A 19830-nucleotide genomic window follows, 5' to 3' on the forward strand; every position below is an offset into this window, starting at 1 on the left:
GTACAAGAAGTCCTGACAGCACTGCTCTGTTCTCTCCCATCCACCTGCAGGTGAAGAACATCAGTCTTCAGGAAGGAGAGACCATAACCGTGGAGGGCCTGGGGGGGCCTGACCCGCTGCCCTTGGCTAACCAGTCTTTCCTGCTGAGGGGCCAGGTCATCCGCAGCCCCACCCACCAGGCAGCCGTGAGGTTCCAAAGCCTTCCACTTCCCGCTGGACCTGGTACTTTCCATTTCCACTACCAAGGTAAGGCCTGAGCAACTGAGAGAGGAGCCATGACTGGCTGCTCTCCTGGGTGGCTTTGATGTCCTCACTGCCTGTCTGGGCCGGGGAGGAGCTGAAGGGACCTGACAGTGACCATCTGGAGGTCTTTAGCTAACCAGACTGGCTCTCCTTACCCACCTGGGATGCAGTCTATGCCCCGCATGGCAACTGAGGATGCCTTGAGAAAGAAGCAGGGCGAGCTAAAATAGGCCACACTCTGAGGAAGTGGGCTTCTTGCTAGCTGCTGACTTTGAACCGGTCATTTGTATTCTCTGATTTTCTTTTCCTTTTATTTATTTTTTTGGAATACTAGGTGTCATTTTTTATTTTAAAATTCTATGCATTTATTTGTTTTGTGTGAGGACAACTTGTGGGAACCAGAACTCTCCTTCTACCCTATGGGTGCCAGGGAACTGACTCAGGCCATCTCACACACACACACACACACACAGACATACACACATACACACAGACACACACAGACACAGACATACACACACAGACACACACACACAGAGACACAGACACACACACACAGAGACACAGACACACACACACAGACACAGACATACACACACACAGACACACACACACAGAGACACAGACACACACACACAGACACACACACACACAGAGACACAGACATACACACACAGACACACACACACAGAGACACAGACACACACACACACACAGACACACACACACACACACAGACACACACACACACAGGCAGGCACACACACACACAGAGACACAGACACACACACACACAGAGACACAGACATACACACACACACACACACAGAGACACAGACATACACACACACAGACATACACACACAGACATACACACACAGACATACACACACAGACACACACACACACACACACAGTCAGGCTTGGTAGCAGGTGCCTTTATATCTGACTATCTCTCTGGCCCTGGTTTTTAATTTTAATAAATTAGATAATTTCATGTTATATTGAAAATCAAGACTAATCCATTCATTCCTGGTGAAATTTTAAAAATATTTTCTATAGAATGTTTAGTATTTATACTGGGCATGGTGGCATACAGAGGCTGAGGGAGGCAGATCTCCATATCTTTGAGGCCAACCTGGTCTACCCAGTGAGTTCCAAGCCAGCTAGATCCATGCAGTGAGACTCTGTCTCAGAAAAAAAAAAAAAAAAAAAAAAAGCAAACATTTAAAAGTATTTGATTGGGAATTAATCTACTGTAATATTTCTATAAATACAGAGTCATCTCCACCTTCAGCACAATACCACAATTCTTATTCATTTTGCAAGCATTTAAAACTGTAGAAAAGTACAAAAATAAGACAAGATTGTGTCTACATGCCACAATTCAGAATTATCCAGCATCTCCCCATACTATTTGTAGTCTTTAACACATACCTCAAAGCACACCCTACACACACACACACAGATACACACACACATACACACATATACACACAGACACACACACACATGCACACAGACACACACAGACACACACACAGACACACACACATACACACAGATACACACAGACACACATATACACATACAGACACACATACACACATACACACACACATACACACACACGCACACACACACACACATACAATGGCACGAGGACAACTTGGCAGGAGGCATTTTCTTTTTTTACCATGTAGGTTCAGGGGTTGAACTGGGGTTGTCAGGCTTGGCAGTAGACACCTTCATCAATGAGCCATCTCACAGTCCTTGTCTTACACCATAGCTCAGGCTAACCTCAAATTCACCCCAGTCCTCTGGCCTCAGCCTCCTGAGTGGAAGAAAGGGTTACAGGCCTGAGCTCCCATGCTGGCTGGAAATGAATGTTCCTATGAAATGCCGCAGCTGCTCTCCTCTTCTCAGTCTGCACTTGACTCTTCCTCCTCTGTTCCTCATGGGCCATCACTGTCTGACCCTCCCTTCTCTACGGCTAAACCATCTATACTATGAAGTTACTGTTTGAGTAAAACAAAAAGTGCTTAGCATGCCCTCTGTTAAGGAAACGGTATTATATTATATATATTATATTATATTATACAACTGCGGATGTGGATGTGGGATGCGGGAGGGAGGCAAAGCTGCAGCTTCCCCATAGGGGTCCTTCTTGCCCGTCCCCTTCTCTTGGCTGGAAGTCAGTTCTATCCTTTGCACAGGCTAACTTTAATTCAGACACATGCACACACCCCCAGCATTAACAGGGAAATAATTGGTAAGAACAATCAAGACATTGTCTTACGTTGGCTTGGACCACTTCTGCCGCCCTATTGGGGGGAAGGAGCTGATGGGTGGGCAACCACCCTGGAGCTAGGAATGCTCTGACCCTGTCTATTCACTCGTCAAGGCTTTGCCACCCAAACTGGGGGAGCAGCCTGGTGTGACAGCAGGGATCTTAACGGTGGGCAGAGGTTGTCCAGGCCCTTGGCAGCGGTAGGTCCCCGCCCGGGCAGGGATGACCATCTGGGCGGCCCCTCCATCCTCCCTAATGACTCATCAATCCTTGTGAGCAGCAGGCATAATTTCATGCCACAGTAACCTTTTCTCTTGCTGCAAATTCCTTTGCACAAAACTCCAGTTCCCTCTTTGTGCTACCAGACAAAGGTGGGAGAATGCAACAGGGCCAGAGGCCTAGCACGGGGGAGCAGATCCCGAGGAGAGACTGGGAGAACTGGCCCACTCCTGCTCTTTGTCCCAGCAGCCCTCCCTCCTCTGCCCAGTTTTTGTCAATGATCAGCTCTTTCCTTAATGAGTGTAATTCCCCTAATTATAGACTGTAATTAGCCCTGATCCCAGAGATGGGAACAGGAGGAGCGTGTGTTCACGGGCATTTCTCGTGGGCTGGAGGAAGAGGGTGCCAGGAGAGTGAGGGAGGGCCTGGGTTCCCATGCCTGTGCAGGCACTGTCCAAGCTGATGAAGCAAGTCACAGCCGTGAGCTTCCACACAGGCCGGTGGCCGGATAGATTCCTCTGGCCTGGTCCCAGTCCGGGTGGAGAGTCAGAGTGCCTGACGCGCCCCTCCCTTCTTCATCCAAGCATTCTGGCACTGGAGCTGGCTCCAGAAACAGCCGCCAGCAAGAAAATAACTCAACAGATTGTGGTGGTGCAGACTCCCTGGGAACGGTTGGTTGTCATGGCAATTGGAGGAAGCTCATCTTGGGAAGTGGCACTTACCCGTGATGGAGTCTGGGGGCGCCTCTCGATGCCACCACCAGCCCCCTGCTTTCACATCATTCCAGCCCACTCCCTTCCCAGGTTGTGCTGGGACTTGCCGTGAAGATGTCAGGACAGGTGCTGAGTCTGACACCTGGCCTATGGCTCCCAGGGAGACAGCTCCTCATCCCAAACCCCGGCTGGCATAGTCCTCCCTAGCCTAGCCTAGGGAGGGTGAATGACTCGAGGGTTTCTCTGACTCCTCAGGCCAGGATTCCATATTAACTGGGGCCAGGTAGGAAGCAGAGGGCCTTGGGAGCCAGGAACTCAAATCCCTACCCTACCATACTTTTACAGTATGACAAGGGTACCGAGGCTCTCCCAACCTCTGCTTTCTTTATCTTTAATGGATTAGTAGCCCCTACCCTACCTTCTTTCTTCCAAGTGTATTATGGGTACCAGGTGAGAAGGAGCTCTTTAGGAACTAGAAAACGCAGCAAATGTAAGATGTTAGCACTCACGACTGCAAACATTAAGGCAGCTTGGAGGGGGCAGGAGGAGGGGGCAGAGGTAGGTGTGTGCTTTGTGCCAGGCACTGCACATATGGCCTCTCACTTAACCTCCGCAGTGTTGGAGCATATACCTTAAATCACTGGTTAAACAAAGACATTGAGGCACGGAGCAAAGAAGTAATTTGCCCACAGTGTCAGAGCAAGTAGCATAGTCCGCATTTAAACCCTGACCTCAGAACCCATCTTCTAAACACTGCCCTCTCCACCGGCCAATCGCAACTAGCCTCTTATTAGTCAAACCCTCAAACTCTCTACTTTTTTTCACATAGCAACTAAGAATACGACAGGTGGGAAAGGCCTCAAAACTGAGTCACAGGCAAGTCAAGCTTTGGTAGCTCATCTGCCCCAAGGCAGCCCCTTTCCCTGTTCACATAAAGGCACACAGAGGCACAGCCACACCTTCTTTCTATTTTTCTCCTTGTCAGCTCCGGGCATATTCTACCCACCTCTTAGACCCAAGCCAGACTCTCCCTTAATAAGCTATTTCTGGGGCTTAGCCTAAGGGTTGGGGTTTACCCAGCAATTTTATGGGATTTGCTGCCGCTATGTGGTCATAGATGGTATTACAACTCCGAAAGCAGAGTGGCCAATCCACGTCCAGTTTTCCAAGAGAGCGTGACTTTCTCCAACCCCTCCCACTGTCTTTAAAAGTCGTTTGCTGACCTGACCTACTGACCGTGTTTCTCAGTAATGTCAGAAGCTACCCTAATAAAGTCTCACCAACATGACCGCCTAAACACGAGCTGAACAAGGACAACTATAGATATGCCAAAGTAGCTAGGGCGAAGACCCCTTAGAAAGACCTGCTAAGGAATGCTGAGATCAAGAGAAGTCGTCTTCCTCCGGGAAGAGCCCAGCAGTCAGTTATCCAATATCTAGTGGTCAGCCCTGAAAACACTCACATGGGTAATATTATACAGACTGAGCAGGTCATGCATGCAATCACTAATAAAAAAGGAGGCCATAGGAGGGCTTGTGTGGGGAAAAGGAAGAGAAAAACGATATCATTATATTATAGTTTCAAAAATAAAAAAATAAAAGCAAACAAAGAGGCCTTTGCCACTGCTATTGGAGGACACTAAGGCCAGCTTCACTGTCTGATTTCAGTCTCTCCTTCTGAAATTTGTGTTTGTTTCCTACAGGAAAAATAACGTCTACAAGTCATCCATGATATTTTTCCTTTTAGCACTGAGGCTCGAACAGAGTGGGACACTCTACCACTGAGCTAATATGTATACACCCAGACTTATAGATTTGTAATCATCTTGGTGCCAGAGGTCTGTAAGGTTTTTGGTTTAACTGTTCCGTTGTTTTTAAGACATGGTCTTGAGCTGGAGAGATGGCTCAGCAGTTAAGAGCACTGTCTGCTCTTCTAGAGGTCTTGAGTTCAAATCCCAGCAACCACATGGTGGTTCACAACCATCTGTAATGGGATCTTCTGACCTGCAGGTGTGCATGCAGGCAGGATGCTATATACATAATAAATAAATAAACCTTAAAAAAAAAAAGACATGGTCTTACTACATAGCCCAGCCTGACCTTGAACTCAGAACCCTCTGGCCTCAACCCCAGAGATTACAGGTGCACCAGCCATACCTGACAAGCATTTCCAGTCTTATTTAAGAAGTAAGGAAATAGCAGGTATGGTGAACCCTTAATCCCAGCACATGGGAAGAAGAGGCAAGTGGATCTCTGAGTTCGGAGTAGCCTGATTTACAGATCCAAGTTCCAGGACAGCCAGGGCAACAGAGTCAGTGGCAGCACTCGGGATTGGGCGGGGATGGGGTAAAAACACTTAGAGAAAGCTTAAGTGTTATTGGCTTGGATAGGAACCCCAGTCTCCAGCCTCCAGTTCTCTGCTGTTCTGATAACCAACCCCCACTGACCTCAAGGAGGGAACAAATGGGATGCTTCTGTGGGCCTTCCAATGCTTCCTCTGAGCCCAAAGACACCTGGAGCAGGCTGTGCCGGCGCTCCCCTCCCCTCCCCACTCCCCTTCCACAGCTCCCCCTGCTCCCACTCCCCTCCCTCCCCTCGTCTCCCTTCTTCTCCCCCTCCCCTCCTCTTCCCTTCCCCTCTCCCTCTCCCCTTCCTTCCCCTCCTCCTCCCTCCTCTCCTTCCCCTCCCCTCAATGTCACCCATTCTCTCTTCATAGCCTATCTCCTGAGCTGCCACTTTCCTCGGCGTCCAGCTTATGGAGATGTGACTGTCACCAGCCTCCACCCAGGAGGCAGCGCCCGCTTCCACTGTGCCACTGGCTACCAGCTAAAGGGTGCCAGGTTCCTCACCTGTCTCAATGCCACCCAGCCCTTTTGGGATTCCCAAGAGCCTGTCTGCATTGGTGAGTGGGTCCATACAAGGAAGGCTCAGTGTCAAAGAAAGGAGCAAAGTGTGAGGGGGGTCATTCTCTGGTCACCATTGCTTTCTGGAACTTTCAATTATTTTCTATAAGGAAGCCAGAAGATGGTCACACATCTCAGTGGTATTGAGCCCACCTATGTTTATTACGTACCCATTATATGTCAGCATCACAGGTCGAGTTCAGAGTTGGTTTTCAATGTTGGATGGGTAAAATGAATGCATGGATGTGGAGAGAAAGCAGGACCAATCAGGGATGATTCACGCCTTGGCAGACCGCTGGCCACAGGTGACCTCAGACACCTTCTGCAGTAGCTACAGGCATTACTACGCTGTCATTCTTTGGTTGACTGCTAAGGAATGTTCAACACTAACCTCTCTGCCCTGAAACTGCCTTTCTTCTCCAAGCAAGGCTGGGCTGCTTGTCTAGGTCCAGCAGTGAGGGTTTCTGGGACACTTGACCACAGAATTCATAGAAGGTAAGAAGAGGCATGCGTCAAACCTGGCTTATTTCCTGAGAGCTCCACAGTTTCAGGGAAAGGGGAAAGGAGCGTAGAGATGCTGGAGAGATCGTTCCGTAGCTAAGAGCACCTGCTGCTCTTGAAGAAGTCCTGAAATCTATTCCCAGCACACATTCAAGAGGCTCTCAGTTGCTGAACTCCATGAGGATCTAGCGCCCTCTTCTGGCCTCCACAAGCATTGCACTTACATGTACAAGCCCACTCTCATAGACCTGTAACTTGTAAAAAAAGAATTATTATTTATTTTATTTATATGAATACACTGTTGCTGTCTTCAGATGCACCAGAAGAGGGCATTGGCTCCCATTACAGATGGTTGTGAGCCACCATGTGGTTGCTGGGAATTGAACTCAGGATCTCTTGGAAGAGCAGTCAGTACTCTTAATCACTGAGCCACCTCTCCAACCCTGCATGTAACTTTTAAAAGAGTAAACTAGAGCATAGGTCACTAATTCTAAAACAGGGAGGAAAAGGTACCTGGAAGAGTCTTAAAGCGGCAAATGTGGTGGTCACAACGCAGTCCCAGCATCTGAGAGGCTGAGGCACGAAGGTTTGAGTTCTAGGCCAGCCCGAGCTCCATAGCCAGACCTTGCCAAACGTGGAGGTTGAAGTGACCTGGGAAAAAGCAACCATTCATCCCCCATTGGTATTGAGACAGTTCCCTTGAGGGGGCAGAGCTGAAGGTTTGGGCTTTCCATGTGGGGAACAGTGTAAGCAGTGATGGACAGGAGGGACAGGGTGTTTAAGGCATTGGGGACAGACAGGTGGAGTAGACAGTGGGAAGGACCTGCACTGCCTGGCTAAGACACAGGGTGCATAGATGTTGAGGTTTTTGAGCAGGGAGGGGAAGAAGTCACAACTGCTCCTCAGGGGAGCCAGCAAAGGTTGTCTGAAGGCTGAGAGGCCATCCTGGACCGAGGATACGGTCTGGGGCGGTGAGTCTGTGAATGGAGAGGAGGGAAGTTCAGAGATACGGATGAGAGAGGCAGGCTGAGTGAACAGGGACCTGAGTTCTGGTTCCTGAAGATTAAAAGTTCTGAGATGGCTAAAAACGCAGAAGGCTTGTGGAGGAAGTGTCAGCTTCTCCACATGACAGACAACTTGTCCTTTTTGTCCTTTTGGAAGATTAGACACTTTGGCTGGTTTTTTTTGTTTTTTGTTTTTTGGTTTTTGGTTTTTTTAAAGATTTATTTACTTATCATATATAAGTACACTATAGCTGTCTTCAGACACACCAGAAGAGGGCATCAGATCTCATTACAGATGATTGTGAGCCACCATGTGGTTGCTGGGATTTGAACTCAGGACCTCTGGAAGAGCAGTCACTGCTCTTAACCACTGAGCCATCTCTCCATTCCGACACTTTGGCTTTGAGCCATATTTCCTTTTATATTTTTTCTAGTACTGGTCACCCAGCTTAGATAGGCATGCTCTCTTGCCTCCCTCTAGTGGGGAGGCTGGACAGTGGCTTAATGTAGACAACACTGGGATGGGGTGGTTCAGTGCGGCAGGCATATGGGCCAGGGAGGTCAGTTTCACACTTAGGAGACCTGGAGGGCTTCCCACAGACACGGCCAGGAGCACTTCCAGAAACGTTAGCTCAGGGCAGTTTGGCAAATCCTGTGTGGAGGCATACAGAAGCAGCATGATCTAGTAGGTATGCCTGAAGGTTTCAGGAAGGGAAGACTGAAAATCAAAAGAGAGGATCCAGGTCATACGGGGTTAAACTCCATCTCTGGGGCAATAGAGAAGGCCTGGGTGATTCCAAGTCAAAGATGGCATGGGTTTCTATTTGAAAACCAGCTCTGGGGTAGAGCGCTTGTCTAGCAAGCAGAAGGCCCTGGGATCAGTCCCCAGCTCCAGAAAAAAAAAAAAAAAAAAAAAAAAAGAAAGAAAAGAAAAGAAAAGAAAAAAAGAAAACCAGCTCCATGCTGGGACCAAACAGAAAGTTAGATTGCTCCTCCATAGAGAGACAAAACTCATCCTGGGCCCCAAGATCTAGATTCTACTCTTCTGTCATTGGGAGCCTTTGGGCAATGGTGTTCTGTGTGGGCATTGGTAGTGTGGCCTCTGAGAGCAGAACTGTGTGCATCGAGAATAACAAGAACTGCCTGGAACCCAGCTTCCTGCTTCAGGTCCCTCCCAGACCCATTCACCTTCTATGAATTCCAGAAACCCTCACTGTTGGGCCCGGTCTTTCTTGCATTACAAGGCAGCCGTCAATCAAAGAATGGCAGGGTAGTAATGCCTGGAGAGCTACTCCATAAGGTGTCTGAGGCCCCCTGTGGCCAGCAGTCTGCCAAGGTGTGAATCATCCCCGATTGGTCCTGCTTTCTTTCCACATTCATGCATTCATTTTGCTCATCCAACATTGAAAACCAACTCTAAGCCGGCCCTGAAAGGCACAACCTCTGTCCCAAGGAGGTCCTAGTTAAGGGACGAACCCAAACAGATAACGGACCTTCTGTTTTGTGTTCTGGGAGTTCAAATCCAAGGTCTGTTATCATGCTAGGCAAGGCAGAAAACTAGTTCTACAGAAATAACAATGGGGTTGGGGATTTAGCTCAGTGGTAGAGCGCTTGCCTAGGAAGCGCAAGGCCCTGGGTTCGGTCCCCAGCTCCGAAAAAAAAGAACAAAAAAAAAAAAAAAAGAAAGAAATAACAAGGCATGGTAATATCATGGTGTCATCTCAGCGCTCCAGGGACTAAGCAAGGGGACTGCAAGTTCCAAGCTAGACTGGGCTACATGGGAAGAGCCTGTTTCAGAAACAAAAGGCCAGGTGTGGTGGCACGTACATTTTAATCCAGCACTCAGGTGGCAGAAACAGGTGGATCTTTGACTTTGAGGCTAGCCTGGTCTGCATAGCAAGTTCCAGGCCAGGACTTCATAGTAAATGCCTATCTCAAAGACAAGAAACAAAACAAAACATAAAAAGAAAAGGAAGGAAAAAGAAAAGAAAAAAGAGGAAGAAGCCGTGTATAAAAGAATGAGCCATAGGGGTTGGGGATTTAGCTCAGTGGTTAGAGCGCTGGGCTAGGAAGCGCAAGGCCCTGGGTTCGGTCCCCAGCTCCGAAAAAAAGAACCCCAAAAAAAAAAAAAGAACGAGCCTATAATCTTAGTACTCAAACGATGGAGTCAGAAGGATCAGGAGTTCAGGACATCATCCACTGAGTTCAAGGCCAGCATGGGCTCCCTGGAGTTATATATATATGTATAATATTGCATATATTATATGTAATATAATAATATATATTGTGTATACATAATAATATATATACATATATATATAGTCTTACGCATTTTTTTTCCTTTTTTTTTTTTTTTTTTTTTGGAGCTGGGGACCGAACCCAGGGCCTTGCGCTTGCTAGGCAAGTGCTCTACCGCTGAGCTAAATACCCAACCCTATATAGTCTTTTAAAAGGAGAAAAAAGGAAGTCAGTGTCTAGATATGAGTGTTAACAAAGTCAGCTTGGTGAATCCAGAGCCTGTCAGTAGAAGGGAGAAAGGCTTGCCAACAGCCACGCAACCAGGCAGTCATAACCGCCTACAGTCCAGAGAGCGGCACGCGGAGCCTCTGAGATGTGGACGGTCAGCAGTGGGCTTCTGAAGTTTGAGCTGCTTGCTGCTGCAGAGTTAAAGCTGCAAGCGTAGCCTTCAGAGCCACCACAGCAAAAATGGCATCCAGGCCAAGTCCCTCTTGTCCATGTAGAGGGTACTGGGCTGGAGTAGGAAGAGGTTTTGGAGGCTGCTTAGAACAAGGGCGGAGACCAAGCATAAGTCCACTGCCACCCACAGCTGCTTGTGGAGGAGTGATTCGGAATGCCACCACTGGCCGCATTGTCTCTCCTGGCTTTCCCGGGAACTACAGCAACAACCTCACCTGCCACTGGCTGCTAGAAGCCCCCGAGAGCCAGCGGCTGCACCTGCACTTTGAAAAGGTCTCCCTGGCAGAAGATGACGACAGGTGAGGGCTGTCCCGCCTGGGTGGGCGTATCTGTCCAGAGCATACCCACCACATAGCTGCCTGTCTCCTGACCCAGGCTCATCATCCGTAACGGGAATAACGTGGAGGCCCCGCCAGTGTATGACTCCTATGAGGTGGAGTACCTGCCCATTGAGGGCCTGCTCAGTTCTGGCAGACACTTCTTCGTGGAGTTCAGTACTGACAGCAGCGGGGCAGCCGCAGGCATGGCACTGCGCTATGAGGGTGAGTCTGCTGGAGCCTAACCGACCCGCCAGGCTTTCTCCCGTATCTTTCCCCTTTCTGCCTGCATTCTGTCGCTCCTTCCAAGTGTGGGACCTGCCCCTCCCCTCACCACCACCCGAACCCATCCCAGATCCCCGTCCCATCCTTTGCCTGGGTCACAGATTTCTGGTTCAAGAGAATGAATTCTCTGGGTTTTAAGAAAGTTAAGTCGGGGGCTGGGGATTTAGCTCAGTGGTAGAGCGCTTACCTAGGAAGCACAAGGCCCTGGGTTCGGTCCCCAGCTCCGAAAAAAAAGAACCAAAAAAAAAAAAAAAAAAAAGTTAAGTCGGCCTCAACACTTGGAGGAAAAACTGCTGCTGTAGGAGGTTCTCTGGACCCACATGCATATGTGTGGTTCATTAACTCATCAAAAAAATGTATACTAAGCACTAAACTAGCCAACAAGGAAACAATGGTGATTCAATACAGCTTCCTGACCAAAACAGGGTTGGGTGTCCGGTTCCCCTGCCTCCTGTTCCAAGCTCAAGACATACATTTTGCCCTGAGAAAGAAAGGCCATGAGGAAAGAAATAGAAAAACACCTGTCGGGGTTGGGGATTTAGCTCAGTGGTAGAGCGCTTGCCAGCAAGCGCAAGGCCCTGGGTTCGGTCCCCAGCTCCGGAAAAAAAAAAAAAGAAAAGAAAAACACCTGTCGTCTGGCCTGCTCGGGAGAGGCTGAGCTGGGCTGGGTCCTGTGCTTCACAGCCTTCCAGCAAGGACATTGCTATGAGCCCTTTGTCAAATACGGTAACTTCAGCAGCAGCGCACCGTCCTACCCTGTGGGTACGACTGTGGAGTTCAGCTGTGACCCTGGCTACACCCTGGAGCAGGGTTCCATCATCATCGAATGCGTCGACCTCCGTGACCCCCAGTGGAATGAGACAGAACCAGCCTGCCGAGGTCAGCAGGCACCAGTGGGTGGGTCTGCCAGGGCAACAAGCAGGGTATAGGGGCCAGCCACAGAACCAGGGCCAGAGGCCCTGCTGAGTGTGATTGATATTTCTCCTAGAGGGAGGAGGTAGGGCCCCCCAGCAGTGGGTGGGTACTCCTGTGGGCAGGTGAAAGCCCTAGAACACCATATTGGAGAGGACGCGCCTTCCCTGGGCTCCCCTTCCTTGCAGCCGTGTGCAGCGGGGAGATCACAGACTCTGCAGGCGTGGTGCTCTCTCCAAACTGGCCGGAGCCTTATGGCCGAGGGCAGGACTGCATCTGGGGTGTGCATGTGGAGGAGGACAAGCGCATCATGCTGGACATCCGAGTGTGAGTGCCTCGGGTCAGGCGAGCCGGCTCCAGAGGCTGGGGACGCCTCTAGTCCAGCCCATCTCCGCCCCTCCCCCAGCCCCTCCCGCTCTGATCCTCCCCTTCTACAGGCTGCGCATAGGCTCTGGGGATGTACTGACCTTCTACGATGGGGATGACCTGACAGCCCGGGTCCTGGGCCAATACTCAGGGCCCCGTGGCCACTTCAAGCTCTTTACCTCCATGGCTGATGTCACCATTCAGTTCCAGTCAGACCCTGGGACGTCGGCGCTGGGTTACCAGCAAGGATTTGTCATCCACTTCTTTGGTGAGCTTGTGCTTTCTGACTTGGATTGTAGACCCTAAATCATGACAAGACAAACGGTGCAGGACAATGAGGAGGAGTCTGGATGCCGTCAGGCACGGGGAATCTGAGAAGGCGCCATGTATCACCAGGAGTATTTGGTTAGAGCAAGAAAGCTCTAGGGAGGAAGTGTAGAGGGACTTCCTAAAACAAAACAAAACAAAACAAAAAACAAAAATAAAAACAAAAAACAAAAATAAAAACAATACAAAACAAAAAAAAAAAAAGGGAACTACAGAAAAGTGTCGGTGCCTGCCTGCCTTTCCACCGGTCTTGAACAGAAATGATTTCCCTCATCCTGTTTTGCTCATCTCAAAGGCCTGAGGAAGTGACAAGTGATTCTGAAGTAGAGCCAAAGCCAAGATGACAATCCTGGAACCTTGGAGATTGGGGGTGGAGACTGGGGGAAGAGCATGGGGGTGGGGCCTGAGAAGAGATGATGGCCTCTCCAGGCCAGTCTAGGTCCAGGATAATCTACAAGAACCAAAGGAACCTTAGGGTCGGCACTAGCAGTCGCTTTGGTGCTGGCCAAGAAGCTGCATCTCCCTGCTTCTGTGTCTCCAGAGGTGCCCCGCAATGACACATGTCCAGAGCTTCCCGAGATCCCCAACGGCTGGAAGAACCCATCACAGCCTGAGCTGGTGCATGGCACGGTGGTCACCTATCAGTGCTACCCCGGTTACCAGGTGGTGGGATCCAGTATTCTCATGTGCCAGTGGGACCTGAGCTGGAGTGAGGACCTGCCCTCATGCCAGAGAGGTGAGTCTGCCTGTCCCTGTGGTCCCTCCCAGTCTGCCTCCTGGGTTCTGAGAGAAAAATCTAGCACTGGTCCTGTTTCTGCTAGCAACCTTGTTCTTCTAACTTGTCCCTCAGTTTCCTTATCTGTGAAATAGGATGATCCATTGTCACAGGACTTCTGGATAAGTACTACAAGCATCTCCTGGCTGGATGGTGACCAGGAATTAATGACTTTGTTGACCTTAACAAGTGGGGGAAAGGATACATCAGCCAGAGGGTAGACACAGTCAGGCATGGTGTGTCACACACCTGTCATTTTAGCATTCAGGAGCTGAGGCAAGAGGGTCAGGAGTTGGAAGATTGCCTGAGGTATAGTGTGAGATATTTATCTCCAAAAAAGGGGGCTGAATGGCCGAGAGCTCTTACTGCTCTTGCAGAAGAGGTTTGGTTCCCAGCACCCACATCAGGTAGCTCATAGTCTCCTTAGCCAATTCCAACACCCTCTTCTAGCCTTAATGAGTATATAAATGTATGCAGTGCATATGAAACACACACACACACAGACACACACACACACACACACAATTTAAAAAGTGAAAGGCCTGAGGCCTGACGATGTAGCTCCATGGTAGAGCACTACCTGTCCCAGTGCTGCAAAAAGAGAAGCCAGAGTAAACCCTACAGTCTGGTGTTAGCTGTCCTGTAACGCTCATAAAGCCAGGGTGAACGGATCTTTCTCCCCACCCCCTCAATCTCTTCCTCTCCCCCACCCCGCCCCTTGCTCTCACTCTGTCTCTGATAGTGTTTCTAGCCTGAAACTCCTATGAAGCTGAGGATTACCTTGAATTTCTGATCCTCCTGCCTCCACTTTCTTAGGAGGATTACATCCACCTTCTGGAGTGCTGGGATTACAGCACGCACCACCAGGCTGGGTTATGCAGTGCTGTCCATTAGACCCAGGGTTTCATGAACTCTTCGGAAGCATTCCTACTGACTGAACTGTGGCCCCAGACGCTGAGCCTGCCCTGCTTTTCCATTCGTAGTGACATCCTGCCATGACCCAGGGGATGTGGAGCACAGCCGACGCCTCATATCCAGCCTCAAGTTTCCTGTGGGAGCAACTGTGCAGTATATCTGTGACCAGGGTTTTGTGCTCACGGGTAGCGCCATCCTTACTTGCCATGATCGTCAAGCGGGCAGTCCCAAGTGGAGTGACAGGGCCCCCAAGTGTCTCTGTAAGTGTACAGTAGGTAGGAGGGGGAAACCTGTAGTAGGAGAAAAACCTGACACCTTCACTGAATCTGCCTGCCTTGCAGTGGAACAGTTCAAACCATGTCATGGCCTCAGTGCCCCTGAGAATGGTGCCCGCAGCCCTGAGAAGAGGCTCCACCCAGCAGGGGCCACCATTCACTTCTCCTGTGCCCCTGGTTATGTGCTGAAGGGCCAGGCCAGCATCAAATGCGTGCCTGGACACCCCTCACATTGGAGTGATCCTCCACCCATCTGTAGGGCTGGTAAGTGCTACCACTCCCTGAAACATCCTCCCCATCCCCCTGCCTGTGGCCCCTTCCCGTTCTTTGCTAGTCTCTGATTTAACATCACCAAGACAATGCAGGGGTAGGCTCTCCCTGGTCAAATCCTCCCCATGATCAGCCCACTTCTGTGTTCCCTGCATTGATGGTCTGACCCATTAGGCTCACCCACTGCCCTTGGCCCTCCCCTCTTGTTCTAGCTTCTCTGGATGGGTTCTACAACGGCCGTAGCCTGGATGGTGAGTCCCCATGCTTGAGAGCCGGATATATGGTTCCCTGGTTCTTACGGCCCCCAGGCCATGGGTTGCCATAAACGAAAGGCAGAGAAAGAGCAGTTGGACCTATCGGGGCATTGAGTTTCTTATCTACCATAGCCAGCTAATGGGAGCTGGTCTCTGAATGTCTTTAAGAAGGGAGGGGACATAGGCTCCAAGGAATGGGGACAACAACTCTAAGCCAGTCCACCCTTTGCTTTCAGTTGCCAAGGCACCTGCCACCTCCAGTGCCCTGGATGCTGCCCACATGGCAGCTGCCATCTTTCTACCATTGGTGGCCATGGTGTTGCTGGTGGGAGGAGTGTACCTCTATTTCTCCAGGTGAGTCTGGCTTTTCTTCCTTTTCTGCATGCCCGGCTCAACCCCGGCCTGTACTCCTGACTCAAAGGCTCCTCTGTCCCCCACAGACTCCAGGGAAAAAGTCCTCTGCAGCTTCCCGGAACTCATCCTCGCCCCTATAACCGTATCACGGTAGAGTCAGCATTTGACAATCCAACTTATGAGACCGGAGTGAGTATCCATGTTGGCCTAGATACCTCTTCAGGACTCGTTCTTTGACCCCTTGGGTGGGTATACCTCCCCAAGGTCTGCCAAACCTTTCCCCTTTGCCTTGGGAAGGTGGATTCGGGCTCGACGAATCTTCTACAAGTTTCCAACTCCCCGCAGTCTCTTTCCTTTGCAGGAGACGAGAGAATATGAAGTTTCCATCTAGGTGGGAGCAGCCTGGGGATGCACATGCAGTCCTGCATCACAAGCCGGCGGCAGGGCTCCCAGCTCTCTGCTGTCCCTCACCTCCTGTACATACCGCCTGGGAAGAGACACCACCGACCCCTTCCCCGCCTGCAATGCCCACAGTGACCTCTTTTCTTGGCACCACTGCCCACTTAGGGCCCTTCTTTGGATTTGGCGGTGCGTGCCTCAGGTAGAACTGGCGCACATTACCAGAAGCCAACATTCTGCTTCTCTTTTGCCCTGGACCTCCAGCCCTGGAAGTTGCAGGCAGAGAAGGGGCACGTCTTACACATAGCCACCATCCAGCCCTGGCATGCAAGGACTCCAGAAGAGCTGACTTGACAGCAGGGTGCCCCTCACAGGGCCAGCACCAGAGGTAGAGGTCGAAATTGTTCTCAACTATGACCTCTTGGAAGTCCTGGCATACCAACACCAGCCCCTCAGGGAGGTTTTTAGTTCCTCTCTAAAGGCTTAGAATAGGACAGGTAAGCCTTCTGCCCTGTCCTGGGGAGGTGATGACTTTAAGGCATTCTAAAAGGTTCAGGGACTCTATCCCAAGCTCAGGTTGGGCCTCACTGGATACCCATGCTCCACACCAAAGCAGGACACCCTATGGCTCCCTGGCATCCCTCTACCCTGAGGAGGGAAAGCCCTTCCTTGAAATTATCTGGCTGTTACAAATGTCCCTTTTCCCACCTATCCCTCGTCTAAGCCACTTATGATGTTCCCCCTTCCTGCCACTATGTTATGGCAGGTACATTCTGGAGACGAGCAGATGTCCAAGGACCCAGGAATGTGGCACAGAACAGAAGTAAAAAATCCCCAGGAGGAATCTCAGTCTGGACCGAAGGTCACTTTGTACATATGATGTATTATATGGGGTCTGGGCTCCAGCCAGAGAACAATCTTTTATTTCTGTTGTTTCCTTATTAAAATGGTGTTTTGGAAAAAAAAAAGTCAAGCAGTGTGAGTGGTGATTTCTTGGAGGGAGGGGAGGTAGTAGATGAATGTGATGTGGACCTCGGCACACCAAGACCTGCTGGACGTATCAATCAATCATGCCCAGATGTTATGAGAGAAAAAATGTTATATGCGGTTAACTAGGAAACACTGCCCCCAAAGCCATTAGTGCTACAGATGGCAGGTGAGACAAGAGTGGCGAATGCTGCAGGGATGTGGGAACTCAGCAACTCAGGTGCTCCCAGCCCCAAGGTCTCATTTCATCCTTTTTGCCAGGGCTAGAGTCATATGGCAGCCCATTCCCAAGCCCCTATTAGTGCTGCTGGATTGCTGACGAGCCTGAGGTAGCATGCACTGCCCTGTCCACTTTTCCTGTCAAGTGAAGCTCGAGGGATTGGAATCAGAACCGTAGATTGAACCCTTGTACATAAGGCTAGCTTGTCTTGGCCTCAGAAAACATGGAGATGGTGAGCAGGAGGGATGGGCAGCTCAGAGGTCCCTAAGACAGGCTAGAGCCCTGCCCATGGGGTCTTTAAAGGGGCTGCTGAAAGCATGCATGCAAGCAATATTATAAAGACTGAACAGGTTGTCCTTAGGTATTTAGAAATGTGTATATACATACATATATTCACATACGTATGTGACGATTAATTTTAAAAGATGTCATAAATTTGAAAAGGGGCAGGAAAAGAGTATATGGGGGAGTTGGAAGGAGAAAAAGGAAGGGGGAAATGATGTAATTATGTTATAATCTTTAAAAATAGCTGGGTGGTGGTGACACATGCCCTTAATTCCAGCACTCGAGGTAGAGATAAACAGATTTTAAAGTGACTGGCAAGGATATACTTAAATTTGCCCCTACCCTATGTCCCCTAAAGCCTTCTGAGATGAAAGTATCTTCCCAGCAGCAGACAACAGAAAATTACCGCACTTGGAAGCTGTAAAATTCCCGCTAGGATGGGGCTGGGGATTTAGCTCAGTGGTTAGAGCGCTTACCTAGGAAGCGCAAGGCCCTGGGTTCGGTCCCCAGCTCCGAAAAAAAAGAACCAAAAAAAAAAAAAAAAAAAATTCCCGCTAGCCACTGTACAGCCCAAGTCAGGGGTTCCAGTTCATTTATAGTGCAGTGCCTAGATGGACCACAAGAGGTCGCTTCCAAAGGCATTTCCATCCCATCAGCTCTTTCTTGAAGTCCCCTTTAATACGCTGAGCTGGAGCTCTCCAAGGTGGCACCAAGTCCTGCCCCGACTGGGCTGACCTCATCCTCACCCAAAAGAAGGGTGTGTGGAGTGATCTGTACCTCTGGCACCTGTCACTAGAGCCAACTCTCATTCTCCTCACTAGCCTACTGACCGCTCCTGTTTTCAGCTGCAACGGGTGTGTTGATCAAAGCAAAGTCTTTCTCACTGGGCATAGGCCAGTGGCTTACTTCTCTGCACAGTAGTACCTCCAGGCTGACAGCAGCATAGCTATGCTCTGGATAGTAGGGAAGAAGCCAGTGAAAGAGGGCATGTGAGGTTCCAACTTCTGAGGTTATGTAGCATGAAGGAAGCATAAAGCCTGGCCTCTTCCCTTCAGCCCTCTCTGAGACCCACATCATTGTCCTATAGTTGCTAGTCTATTTTTGGGCACAGCGATGGAAGACCAGTCAATTTGCATGGCAATCTCCACTTCCCCCATGACATTATTCTTTCTAGGCACCAAGGGAGGGCCACTGGAGAAATGCAAAGTGTCTCTCTCTCTCTCTCTCTCTCTCTCTCTCTCTCTCTCTCTCATGCACGCACGCACGCGCGTGCGTGTGTGTGTGTGTGTGTGTGTGTGTGTGTGTGTGCGCGCGTGTGTGTGTGAGAGAGAGAGGCACTAAAACTTCACAGAGCGCTAAAACTTCACACAGATATTTATGTTCTTTTTGATTTACAGTCCTGACTGTCCTAAAGGAGGAGCAACAGTTCCTCAGAGACAGTAAACACGGTGTAGGGACCAAAGTCTGACTTGTGAATCAAGAAATGTTTCCTTTTTAAGGTTTGCTATAAACTCAATATGCAGCCTAAGCAAACTGACGCTCCACTCTGTGTATCTGGAAATGAAGAGTTTCAATCAAATAGTCTCTAAGTCCTTCCCAGTTTTATGGGTCTGAGAATGATGTGTGCAGTAACAGAAAAATGAGTTTAGGGGATGCTAGGCGTAGTAAGTAGTGCACGTTGATCCCAGTAATGGGACCGGAGGCAGAGGCAGATTTCTGTGAGTTCATGGCCAATCTAGTCTACATAGCAAGTTCTAGGCCAGATAGGGCTGCAGAATTTGACTGTTTTAATAGAATGAACGGAAGAAAGGGCAGGACATAGCTACATGTCACCAATGTTAATGCCGAGTGGGGTTCATTCATTCACAATTAGGCAGTGTATCTGTCTACATTGGAAAGTGATAACAACGGGATAACAGCGTACACCCAAAGAGAAGCATGTCTTACTGCTCAGAAGTCGAGGTGAGGGGCTCAAACTACAAATCCCAGTATGCAATACGGTAGCTCTCAAAAGTATCTTTTCCCGGCAAGCTTTTTCCCCAATACATCCTGCAGTACTGTGCGGCGCTTGCACGTGGAACTACAACTCCCACAATCCATGAGTTCCATCGCGATTCTTACTCCCAGAGTGCAATGTGTTCCCGTTCACCCTTTGAACACTGCGCGTTGCAAGATGGGGGTTGAAGTCAGCTGTAGGCAGGTACCTGGGCGTTGTCAGGATTACGGACTGTTTGGGCTTTTGACTTCCTCTTTAAGAGTAGTTCTCAGGGACAGTGGTTAAGAGAGGGTGGTAACAGACAGGTTGAATTACCCTTGGTTC

The 19830-nt window shown here is 49.7% G+C and overlaps 1 protein-coding gene and 1 long non-coding RNA gene across 8 annotated transcripts in view; one reads left to right on the forward strand and one right to left on the reverse strand.

The window, feature by feature from the left end:
• Sez6 (seizure related 6 homolog) overlaps positions 1-16986 on the forward strand; it is a 49534-nt gene extending 32548 nt beyond the window's left edge. The window contains exons 4-17 of one of the 6 annotated variants that reach the window (XM_087569660.1): positions 51-246; positions 6181-6366; positions 10700-10868; positions 10945-11111; positions 11856-12050; positions 12272-12410; positions 12521-12717; positions 13318-13512; positions 14535-14726; positions 14808-15005; positions 15224-15262; positions 15502-15619; positions 15706-15864; positions 15981-16986. In XM_087569660.1, the coding sequence (XP_087425786.1) occupies positions 51-246; positions 6181-6366; positions 10700-10868; positions 10945-11111; positions 11856-12050; positions 12272-12410; positions 12521-12717; positions 13318-13512; positions 14535-14726; positions 14808-15005; positions 15224-15262; positions 15502-15619; positions 15706-15856 (2142 nt within the window). In that variant the 3' untranslated portion in view covers positions 15857-15864; positions 15981-16986. 6 annotated transcript variants of the gene reach the window in all.
• On the reverse strand, positions 6494-14562 carry LOC148002979 (uncharacterized). 2 transcript variants are annotated; one of them, XR_015631836.1, is made up of 3 exons: positions 12551-12636; positions 7382-8590; positions 6494-7116 (listed from the first exon to the last, which is right to left on the reverse strand). It is a non-coding gene; the product is annotated as an uncharacterized LOC148002979 (long non-coding RNA). The 2 variants fall into 2 exon arrangements; XR_015631837.1 differs by lacking the exon at positions 6494-7116 and adding an exon at positions 14332-14562 and having other exon boundaries at positions 8086-8590; positions 12551-12751.
• Positions 16987-19830: the final 2844 nt, after the last annotated feature.

This window comes from Rattus norvegicus, chromosome 10, assembly GCF_021556685.1.
Source record: "Rattus norvegicus strain SHRSP/BbbUtx chromosome 10, alternate assembly SHRSP_T2T, whole genome shotgun sequence".
Taxonomy (NCBI): Eukaryota; Metazoa; Chordata; class Mammalia; order Rodentia; family Muridae; genus Rattus; species Rattus norvegicus.